This window comes from Pseudochaenichthys georgianus, chromosome 4 (genome assembly GCF_902827115.2).
Source record: "Pseudochaenichthys georgianus chromosome 4, fPseGeo1.2, whole genome shotgun sequence".
NCBI classification, from domain to species: Eukaryota; Metazoa; Chordata; class Actinopteri; order Perciformes; family Channichthyidae; genus Pseudochaenichthys; species Pseudochaenichthys georgianus.
Window position 1 is genome coordinate 21,898,511 of NC_047506.1, and position 12,308 is coordinate 21,910,818.

Sequence of the window (12,308 nt, forward strand, 5' to 3'; positions counted from 1 at the left end):
TCACATTGGTTTCTCGTCCTAAACGGCTTGTTGGAGCTTCTGCCACTCCCTCCCTATGAGCCCAGTGGCCATCTGCGAGAGAGCGAGACACAGCGAAACCCAGCCCGACCCCACACACACACACACACACACACACACACACACACACACACACACACACACACACACACACACACACACACACACACACACACACACACACACACACACACACACACACACACACACACACACACACACACACACACACACACACACACACACACACACACACACACACACACTTAGTCAAAGGATGCTCTATCTTTGAAACATATCTTATCAAACAGAGGAAATAAATGCATGCCGAGCATGTAAAAGGTCAATCCACCTCTGCATCAGGCTACATGTCATGTATACACAAGTTATTCTCCTCAGCATGCTTCAGAGCAGATGCTTCCCCACATTAGGCTGGAATGACCAGGATCAAAGCGGTACCATATGTGAATTCTTCAATTGAGAACCATTGTCTTTTATAGCTAAATGTAGCTGTTCCATATGGAGTTTTCTTTGAAACTCTGAGAGCAGCTGCAGTGCAGACATAACTAATCCACTGCTGCTGCGCCATGGAAGTGAATGACTGCAGGAAAATTGTCTTATTTTTTATATTCTTTCTCAAAAATATTTGTACCCAGCAGTAACACATAGCTCAACTTCCCGCTTTCCTGCAATTATCATGCAAAACCAGGCTAATGTGAATCAAATTGAGTTGACTTGTTGCCTACTGTGAAAATCCCCTTAGCAGGGCTGATCAGGGCCAACGACCTCTGTGTGGTCATGGAGGAGTGCCATATGGCACTGATGCATTCCTTCCTAGACCTGGTTATGTAATGCACTGCTACTTAAAGACAGCAGCTAATATAACAAAATGAGCGATCAGAGCTGTTTAGTCAGTAATTCCTCCATATTAAAGTCATTTGACCACAGTTCAGTTAAAATGCAGCCTGCAAGTTTCACATATTGACATTAAAGTTGAATATCTGGATTGTATACTCATATTAAGGCCAGTACACAGATAACCTTTCCTAACCCTAAATTGATGTTACAAAATACAAAGAAGAGTATTTGTAGAAACTGCCTTAATTTCCTTGTTTTATGTTGTTAGAAATATATTCCACAAATCTGCAGTTTTACCTACTTATCTCCGGAAATAGCTTGTTGGCTATTAAAGGAGAAATTAGGTCAAGTGTCAGGTAGGTTTAAAAGGTGATGGCCAATAGTCACGAAGTATGCAAATGAGCAGCCTCACTGATCTCATGAAGTTAGAGCTGCAGCCAATTAACATGTACTGCAAGGTGTGGTGCAGGAAATGAAATAGTCAGGAAGGACACAACTGGAAAGAAGGGCAAAGCTGACGAAGGGGAATCTTCTCCTTTCTGTTAATCAAGGTAGCCACGATACTGTCTGAGACCAATGTGCACGTTTTAAGCATGTGTTATGTGTCTGACTCTTCTTACCTTCACTGATGTTGACTCTACAGTATGTGTATTATAACTGGCAATATCAATAATGCAAATAATTTAAATAAAGTCAATCTCTCTTTTGAACACTTTTACATTCTACCTTTGATATACCTTTCTTGTTGGTGGTATCTCACTTTGTTTGTAATCACTATAATTCAATTGTCCTTAACCTTTTATTGGAAAAGGTGTGTTTAGCTTACAGCAAAACACACCAAGCACACCTGTAATTACATCCATGAGGGTAAAGTGACAAAATCCTGTCAACAAAGGATACATTGGTTTAACACATTGTGGTTGTCAGACATAGGTGCCTCTTCCTGGTCCAGACACACACACACACACACACACACACACACACACACACACACACACACACACACACACACACACACACACACACACACACACACACACACACACACACACACACACACACACACACACACACACACACACACACACACACACACACACACACACACACACACACACACACACACACACACACACACACACACACACACACACACACACAGGCTGGGAGTTTGTGTGTGTTCACACACCGACTCAAAGCCTCGCCACGTCCCGCTGTCTCAGGGCAACACACTCTCACTCCCTAAGCGTCCAATAGCGACGTTTGGTCAGTGTCCGTGGCGTCCAATTGTGACGCTCCTAGGCTCCTTCAGCGTCATAAAGGGACGCAAATAGCTTTCGACTGATTGCAATGTATTCCCATCTGCGTCGGGATTTGACGCTCATGGAAGCACGGCATTCGTTTATGCCAGCTGCCCTTAAAGGCAATGTGAGCGTCCATTCCCATTGGATAACGGAGAATTGTACACCCGGAAGTAAGTATTCCTCTTACTGTCGATTGATTTTACAGTGATATCTGCACTACTCATCGACTAAAAAACACCAGATTATCCTTGTTAATTACACAACATTGATTGGTTTAAATTGTGTGCAATACTTTTGTATTTTTCCCCTTCGATTCAGAGAAACAAATGTTTTTTCTGAGTAAAGGATGGCAGAAGACACTACACTACCCAGAATCCCCAGCTATCGTTTGGACTACACCATGTGCTCTGTTTGACAAACCCCGTTTTTTTTCAATGGCTGGCGTCTATGTCACATGATCTTCAAATTTCTCCCTGCAGAAAAAGAAAACATGGCCGAAATTCGTTTTATTCTCGGTAGAAAATGCCTATTTTAAAGTTAGTTTGGCCATTAAAATGCGTTTTGATGTAATTTGATGCGAGAAATATGAGTTGTTATTTCAGATTATGTGTGCAGTGGATGTACATGATCTTTAGTTTGCTAGTTATTACGAAGATTACTTCAGGAAATCGCAACGTTTTCATTGTTACCAAGGTGGTTGCTCGGGACGCTGCTATCGATATTATTTCTGTTATGTTGTGTAACTGTTTAATGGTGTTATCTTTATTGCTACCCCCTTCCCCGTCAATGTATAGTGTTGGTCCACAGCCTAAACATATTAGTTTAACAAAATCCGCATCTAAAGATAGCCTACGTTATTTTCCCCCTGTGCAATTCCAGTCTCACATCTCACAGCACATCGTCATTAACAAATACCGGAAACAGACCGAAAACATTTAAAAAAAAAAATAATAATACTTTATTCCGAGTGTGCTTGCTTTTCTCTTTGAAATTCATCACATAACGGTATTGTAATACACGGTTCGGCTGCATTACATATTACATATCTGCCGTAGTTCTGTATTTATAGAGCCCTGATGAGAAGACAAACATGAGGAACTGAAAACGTGACGTGGATCATAAATATATCAGCCATTAAACAACATCTTACATTTCCTTTCACACAATACGTCTCCTTGCAGTATCAACACTAATTCGGCTCACTTTTATATTTGATCCAATTGGTAGATAGGCTGTATTTACACCATAAAGGTGCACAGCTGATATAAAGGGACACCTGGTGGTTAAAGCATGTTATTGAATTTAATTATTTTTATTATTAGATATTAATACGATCCCTATAAAGTATATTCATTACTCGTTATTCTCTACTAATAGTTAATTAAAGACTGTATGTAATGACTATTTTGCACATCCCTTTCAAGATTTCATGATTTTCTAAGGTTTATTGACATATCATATAGGCCTACACAACTGTGGTGTAGTTCTGCACTGAATGAAAAACTTGGGTCGCAGGTTCCTCAATAGTGAATTACAAGACATCTATCAATATGTGTGCATACCTCCAGCAATGTTAACTATGTTGAAGCACTTATTTTAACTGATATTATACATAATGTATTATACTCTTATAAGATGTATGTAGATATTTCATCTCCGGCCTTGTCAGGTATTGAACAATCAATAAATAAAGAACACAGAATTGTTGAATATAAAACACAGAATTTGTGTGATTATACTAAATGATTTTCAAATAAACACAACTGCATATTTAACTGTTACACATGCTGATGTAACGCAAATGTTCCAACTTGGGATCAATAAAGTATATCTTATCTTAAGCTGATCGATGGCTACTGCCATATTTGCAAAATGTGCCTCTGAACCTTGACAAGTGCATGTTTCAGGCTTATCAATTAATGTAATGTAATGTTATCACAGGGGTCACACACATAAGACCAGCTGTTAAATAAAGCTCTTCTGACCTTAGCTGGCATGTGGGTATATATATTAATACTGCCCATAATGGGCACAAGCAATTTTCACCCATTTATTAATTATATGTTTTAAATGTGAGTGTTTCCTGTCCCCTAAACCTCCAGGGATGTACACAGTTTAATACTGGCAACTTCTTATTATGGGAAATACGAAAACGTCTTTTAAAACTACAACTCCCAGTAGAGACGTGCCATAGAGAACATGTTGCGAAACAGAATAGCCAGCATGTGTAGTTCTGGAGACGGGGTGGGGGAGGGGGGACGCGGTGGACCCGTTCAAATCCAGTTTTGGACAGTCTGCCGTGGTTCCATCCCATTTCAAGTGCTGTTCGAGAATCGGCTTAACCCTCGGAGCACACTCTCCAATCACAGAGCTTGAGGACTATCACGGGGTTTGTCAAACAGAGCACATGGTGTAGTCCAAACGATAGCTGGGGATTCTGGGTAGTGTAGTGTCTTCTGCCATCCTTTACTCCTGGGAATGGACGCTCACATTACCTTTAAGGGCAGCCGACATAAACGAATGCCGTGCTTCCATGAGCGTCAAATCCCGACGCAGATGGGAATACATTGCAATCAGTTGAAAGCTATTTGCGTCCCTTTATGACGCTGAAGGAGCCTAGGAGCGTCACAATTGGACGCCACGGACACTGACCAAACATCGCTATTGGACGCTTAGGGAGTGAGAGTGTGTTGCTCAGGGAGGAGAAATCGGCGGAGCTGCAGCTGAGAAAAGATTGAGTGTGTGTGTGTGAGGAAGTCCGCGGATTGGTCCAACGTAACGGCTCCGCGGACGTAACATAACGGCTCCGCGGACGTAACATAACGGCTCCACGGATTGGTCCATTTGGATATGGGCACGTCACTGTACCCAGGCAGAAAACAATGGAAAAAGAGAAATCTCCAACGAGGCGTTCTGGGGCAGCATAGCAGGTATTTTCTGTGTTAGAGTTTTACTCGCTACAGGGTGTACTTTGAGGGTTTGTGACTTTGGAGACCACGCCAGACTATCCAAAACTGGACTTGGACGGGTCCAGCCCGGCCCTCCCCCCCCAGAATTACACTTGCTGGCTATTGTGTGTTTCGCAACATGTTCTATGGCACGTCTCTACTGGGAAATGTAGTTTTAAAAGACGTTTTCGTATTTCCCACAATTAGAAGTTGCCAGTATTAAACTGTATACATCCCTGGAGGTTTAGGGGATACGAAACACATTGGTGTTATCAAATTTAAAACATATAATTAATACATGGGTGAAAATTGCTTGTGTCCATAATGGGCAGCATTAATACCACATGACAGCTAAGATCAGAAGAGCTTTATTTAACAGCTGGTCTTATGTCTGTGACCCCTCCGGTTGTTCATTGATAAGCCTGAAACATGCACTTGTCAAGGTTCAGATGCACATTTAGCAAATATGGCAGTAGCCATCGATCATCTTAAGTTAAGATACTTTATTGATCCCAAGTTGGGAAAACTTTTTGTTACAGCAGCATGTACTACTTTGTTCTACTCCACTACAATTCAGAGGTTAACCTGGTATTTTTACTCTACTACATTTATTTTTGTTACTTTGCAGATTCTGATTAATGATGTGAAATATAAACAACCCTTAAATAAGACTTTAGTTACACCTGAGTAAAATTCAGCCTTATCAGTTTGTCTGTTTTGCACATCCTCCTGTTAATATCTTTGGACGTCCTGCACTAGGAGGTGCGGTTTAGACCAGTGGTCTAGTTAATAAAACATAATAATATCGTACATAATATGACTATAAACTTTATTGTGAAATTAAAACAGAACGTTAAAGGAAAATACAGTTTCAGTCTCTCGATGTGAAGCTTATGCATTGTACCATGAACTTGTATAGACCTGTAACAGTCAACTGCATGAGGAGTTGGAAAGGTAGTTCAGAAAATCAGTAATATCTTTAAAAACTACAAAAAAGTCCCTTTCTATCAGCTGTGCACCGTTCTGGTGTAAATACAGACTATCTACTTATTGGATCAAATATAAAAGTCAGCCGAATTAGTGTTGATACTGCAAGGAGACGTATTGTGTGAAAAGAAATGGAAGATGTTGTTTAATTGTTGATATATTTATGGTCCACGTCACGTATTCAGTTTTGGCGGCATCTCTTCCAGTTTGTCAAAAGGTCTTCTGATCAGGGCTCTATAAATACATATCTAGGGCAGATATGTAATATTTAATGCAGCCGAACCGTGTATTGCAATGCCGTTATGTGATGACTTTCTAAGAGAAAAGCAAGAACACTCAGAATAAAGTATTATTATTATTTTTTTAATGTTTTCCGATTTCATATCACATAAACACCATATCCCGACGTGCATTGCGGCGTGATTTTAGCCTATCAAAACCTCTGAAAACAGAAATGTGTCTCTCAGGATCGAAAGAGAAAAACCTATGGGAAAAACACAAAAGCATTGTACAGAATTTAAACCAATTAATGTCGTATAATTAACTAGGATAAACTGATGTTTTTTAGTGGATGAGTACTGCAGATATCACTGTTAAATCATTTGATCATTGGTTTTATTATGAAAACGGCGAGACCGGAAATACTGTTTTCAACCCGTAACTTTACATGGAAGCTTGCCGCATATACACGTTGTCCTGACGAAACCTCAAATCATCTTCGTAATATCTATGAAACTATAGATCCTACATATCGACTGGACGTGGATTCTAAAAGTACAATATATACTTCTCGCTAGAAATCTAATCATAAAGCGTTTTAATGGCCAAACTATCCTACAATTTAGGATTTTACAGAGAGGGTTATTTGTGAATAAACAACCCTCTGTAACGTTTGCATTGAACGGGAGCACTAGAGGCCGACAATTTTAAAACGTAATTATAGGTCGTATTAAGCGCTTGAACAAACGACATATTTGGTTGTATGAGTTGGAGGACTTGTTGACTCCTTTCCTTGCTCTTGACCAAGGCACCTCAGAATTAGAGTCGGTCCCCGGGCTGCCATGGCACCACTAACATTTAGGGTCAAATGCAGAGGACAATTATTGCAAAATCTTTTTTTCACTTTATTTAAAGGGGGGGAGGGGATACAAAAATGTGGTTATAATGGAAGTCTATGGTACAAATATTGTAGGTTAACAGTCCCTCATTTATTATTCAGATGGATCAGCTGATTATACTAAAAATAATCCTCTGTTGCTCTCCCTGAGGTTTCTCCCATTTTTCCCTTTAAACTGTGGGTTTTCTCCCGAAGTTTTTCCTTGTACGATGTGAGGGTCTAAGGACAGAGGGTCTGAGGACAGAGGGTGTCGTATTGTCATACTGATATTCTGTACACACTGTGAAGACCACTGAGATAAATGTAACATTTGTGATATTGGGCTATATAAATAAACATTGATTGATTGATTGATAATAAAGTCAAAATAGTTTTTAGAATATTGAATTATAGTGTATTTTTTCAAAAAAGCAGTTACTGGTATACGATCAAAACTGGTATCTAAAGGGTTACATTTGTATCGTTATTCATTAAATCATTATGTAAATTAAACACTTAAACACTTTTATTGCAGTTCAAATACAAATATTTTATGTTAACATTCCCAATGTTACAGGGCATTAAGTGCAAATTGAAAGTTTACAAAATATGAAAATATATTAAAAGATAATACAAAATAGGACCAATGTTGTCAACGGCTGCCTCCTCCACTCTCCCCCATCTCATAGAAGTTTCCAAAGATCTTCATAATCATGCTTTTTGGTCTCAATTTTTCTGGCTCTTGCTTTCGGATTGTTAGCTAAGCAATGGCTTTGAAGCCAAGTCTTGACATACCTCTGGTCTGAACTTGTTCAGTGGAGGGCCAACACACTTGATGAAAAGCAACCTGACATGCTTTTTACCTCTAGGGAGCTTCTAGTTGTGGTTAAAATGTTCATCTGACTAAACCCATGTTCACACTCAGCTGTGGAGATGACCAGAGTGTTCACTGCTTGAAGGAGGGGTTTCAGCTCTTCTGGTGCTGGTGGTATCATTTCATCAACAGTTTTGAGTCTTACCAGCTAGCTAACACGAGAGAAAAACGTAGCTAAACTCCAAACTAAGTTGTTATTGCTGCTTATGTCCATAGATTCCACCTTTGGTGACTAAAGTAGTGAGTAATGACTAAGATTACTGACTCTTGACTTACCTGAAATGTTATTTTTAGTATTTTTAAATATGAAGTCCCTCAGATCGCGTTGTCCTCCTGGTCGCTTGGCCATTGTGATGACCGTTACCTGCGCTTCTGGCATCGATCAAACAGGCGCATCACGGCGCTCTGGCGCCCTCTAGGGCACTCGCATAGTATAGCATCAGTGACTTGGTAAAAATGTCATTGCGTGTGTGCGTGCTCCCTCGCCCACAGTATTTTACTCAAAATGCGCACAATGAATGTTGAAATAGCAGTAATACCAGTGCCACGTTCATTGATAAAATGACATAAGGGATGGAAAGTGGGAATGGCAGTTTTAGAAGGGGGATGATTTTGACCGTTTTTATTTCAGGGGGGATGCCATCCCCCCCCAACTCGAGTACTGGTCACACGCCCACACTACGCCATCACAACAAACAACACGTGAATCTGACCAATCTCCTTCCACTCCCCAGGTCCACACAACCCCCCCCCCAATGCAACGTCACCTCAGAGCAGCCCTGCTCAACACACGCTCCATCCACAATAAAAGCCACATTCTAAATGAATGAATTAAAGACAATAACCTGGACTTTCTGTATCTGACCGAAACATGGCAAAAACCCCTGGACTATTTTTCTTTAAATCAAATCACCCCAGCAGGATTCACATACATTGACAAACCTCGCCCACAAGGGCGGGGTAGTGGTATAGCTGCTATTATCAGAAAGGAAATCAAAGCTACCATAATCCCCATCCCTGATGTTTCTTCATTTGAACACCTGATCTTTAAACTCTCTGGTCCCACTCCCCTGGTCACAGCCATCATCTACCGTCCCCCGAAGCCAAACCCCTCCTTTCTCTCCGACCTCTCTGACATTCTCACTCAGCTTTCTGCCATATCCCCATCTGTTCTCCTCTTAGGTGATTTTAACATTGATGTTGACGACCCGACCTGCAAATATGCCTCTGAATTTAAGGAAACCCTTCACTGCTGCAACTTCTCTCAACACATCAACTTCCCAACACACAGCCGTGGTCACATCCTGGACTTGGTCTGCTCCACTGGTCTCACCATCCATCATCTGTCCAGCCTCAATCTCCACATCTCTGATCACCTGGCCATCATCATGGACATCAACATCCCCATCCCCGCCCAAAAGCAAAAATGCACAATAACCTACAGAAATCTCAAATCCATCTCACCTTCAGCAATCACTGCCTCCATTACCTGCAAGATGTCTGTCTCCCCCCCCCCCCTTTCTGAAAACCCATCTGAACTTGTGGACTATTATAACAGCACCCTCTCCTTCTGTCTTAATGAACTGGCCCCCACAAAAACAAAAAATGTCTCTTTCATACACTCCGCCCCCTGGTATACCCCCGAACTCCGCCAAATGAAATCAAGGAAACGTCAACTTGAACGCCAACACAAGAAAACCACACTAACAGTCCATCTTCAAATCTACAAAGACTATCTCCAGCAGTACAGTAACGCACTCAAAGCAGCCCGGTCTAATTACTACTCACAACTCATTCAGTTTGGCTCCAGCAACTCCAAGCGTCTGTTCTCCACCATCAGCAAACTTCTCAAACCCTGTGACAACGCCACCTCATCCTTCATCACCGAACAGTGCAACTCCTTCCTCTCGTTTTTCCAAACCAAAATCAGCAACATTTACAGCAATCTGACACCCTCATCAGCACCCCCCACCTCCCCTCCTGGCTCCCCCCCTTCACCTCACAGCCCCTGTCCCACTTCTCCCCTGTGACCCCCATGCAACTGTCCGACTTCATGACTGGACACTTGACCCAATGCCCTCCAAATTTGTTAAAGAGAGCCTCCCTGCCATCTCCCAACTCATCGCCACCATCATTAACTCCTCCCTCAGATCTGGATCAGTTCCCCCCTCTCTCAAACGGGCTGCTGTCACACCCATTCTCAAAAGACCTGGACTCACACCTGACATCATGTCCAACTTCCGGCCCATCTCAAATCTCCCCTTTCTGTCAAAAATACTTGAACGTGTCGTTGCCTCACAACTTAAAGCCCACCTCAGCTCCAATGATCTTTTTGAGCCATTTCAATCCGGTTTCCGATCAAAACACAGCACCGAAACAGCTCTTCTCAAAATCACAAACGACCTCCTCCTCTCCTCTGACTCCGGCAACCTTAACATCCTCATCCTCCTCGACCTCACCGCAGCATTCGACACTATCAACCACGCCATCCTGCTGTCCCTCCTCGAATCATCACTCAACATCACCGACACTGCACTCTCCTGGCTGAAATCCTACCTCACCGACAGACATCAGTTTATCAACATCAACAACTGCACCTCCTCCACTGCTCCTCTGTCCCAAGGTGTCCCCCACGGTTTGGTGCTTGGCCCCCTCCTCTTCATCCTCTACATGCTCCCCCTTGGCAAAATAATTAGTCGCCACAACCTTCAATTTCACTGCTACGCCGATGACATCCAACTTTATATCTCAACAAAAACCAACACCCCCACAACACACAGCATGGATGCAAACAAACTCTCTCCAACTGAACAGTGCCAAATCAGACATCAGCATCATCGGCCCCCCATCCCGTATCAAAGACATCCAGAATTTCAACTTCACCATTGACAGCCACACTCTATCTCCCCCCCTCAATCCGCAACCTCGGAGTCATCTTCGACAGTCAGCTCAAATTCAACCACCACATAAATCACATCACCAGGACCGCCTTTTTCCACCTCAAAAACATTGCCCATCTCCGCCCATCACTCTCCTTGTCTGCTGCTGAAACCCTGATTCATGCATTCATCACTTCACGACTCGACTACTGCAATAGCATCCTCTACGGCATACCATCCAACCTAATCAATAAACTCCAACATATCCAGAACTCTGCTGCCCGCCTCCTCACCCACACCCGCTCCCGAGACCACATCACTCCCGTCCTCCAGAACCTCCACTGGCTCCCCGTCCGTCAAAGAATCAACTTCAAAGTCCTCCTCCAGAGACTGCACTGACCTCACCACCTTCAAAAAACTCACAAAAACTCACCTCTTCAATCTGGCTTTTAATGTGTGATTGTTTTTGTATTATTTGACTTTAACTTTAACTATATATTTATTTGTTGTTCCTTCCTGTTCTTTTCCCTTCACTATATCTGTAAAGCGTCTTTGAGCACCTGTAAAAGCGCTAACAAATTAAATCTATTATTATTATTATTATTATTATTAAGTTATCTCACCTGTTGGTGTCGGTGAGGGACATGGCGAGGCAGTGTTTGGGGCTACTTTATGTGGTGTGGACTGGGCAGATGACCCTCCACTGGTTGGCTGGGGTGGGCCCCCGAACAAGTCCCCGAGAAGGTCAGTTGTTGCGGCTGCAGCGGACGGAGGCTGAGATGAAGGACGGTTGACCCCCGCCCCATCGAGGCCAAGAAGATCCACTTCCTCTGCAGGTGCGGCAGGCATTGGAGCAGGGGGGTCGGGTCTTTGGGGGGCCGTGCTGGCGTTGCTTCGCTGGCTGGAGAGAGACAGCATCTCATCATCCGAGGGCTCGCTCTCCTCGCCGTGAGCCCGACCTTCTGCACCTCCTTGAGGCCGACTTGGCTCTGCAGGAGGATGAAACATAGAAAGAAGGAGGTAGAGAAAGAACGAGACAAAGGAAATGTATTTAATATCCCAATGAGAAAGAGTGAAAAGGGGTGAAAGTAAAGAGAAATATCACAGACCAAGGAAATTAATTGGGGTAACAAAGACAGAAATATACAGGAGGTTAAGAGAAAAAAAGGAAGGAATAATGGGCAAATACATAGGGAATCTCTGCTACATACCAACACTTCTGCTGATACTGTATTCTATAATGGTCTATGCTTTAAAAGAAGGCTTGGGCAGTATGACTATAAACCTAAGCTACTATTAGCTATTTCTTTTCACTTTGATAGAACATTTAACATGTTTCCCACC

The 12,308-nt window shown here is 42.4% G+C and overlaps 1 protein-coding gene across 4 annotated transcripts in view; it reads right to left on the reverse strand.

The window, feature by feature from the left end:
- The window catches only part of dnajc6 (DnaJ (Hsp40) homolog, subfamily C, member 6), a 43,035-nt gene that overhangs the window by 6,541 nt on the left and 24,186 nt on the right, over positions 1–12,308 (reverse strand). For all 4 annotated transcript variants that reach the window (XM_034081268.2, XM_034081266.2, XM_034081267.1 and 1 more), the window contains one exon: positions 11,588–11,953. In XM_034081268.2, the coding sequence (XP_033937159.1) occupies positions 11,588–11,953 (366 nt within the window). The remainder of the gene's footprint in view (positions 1–11,587; positions 11,954–12,308) is intronic.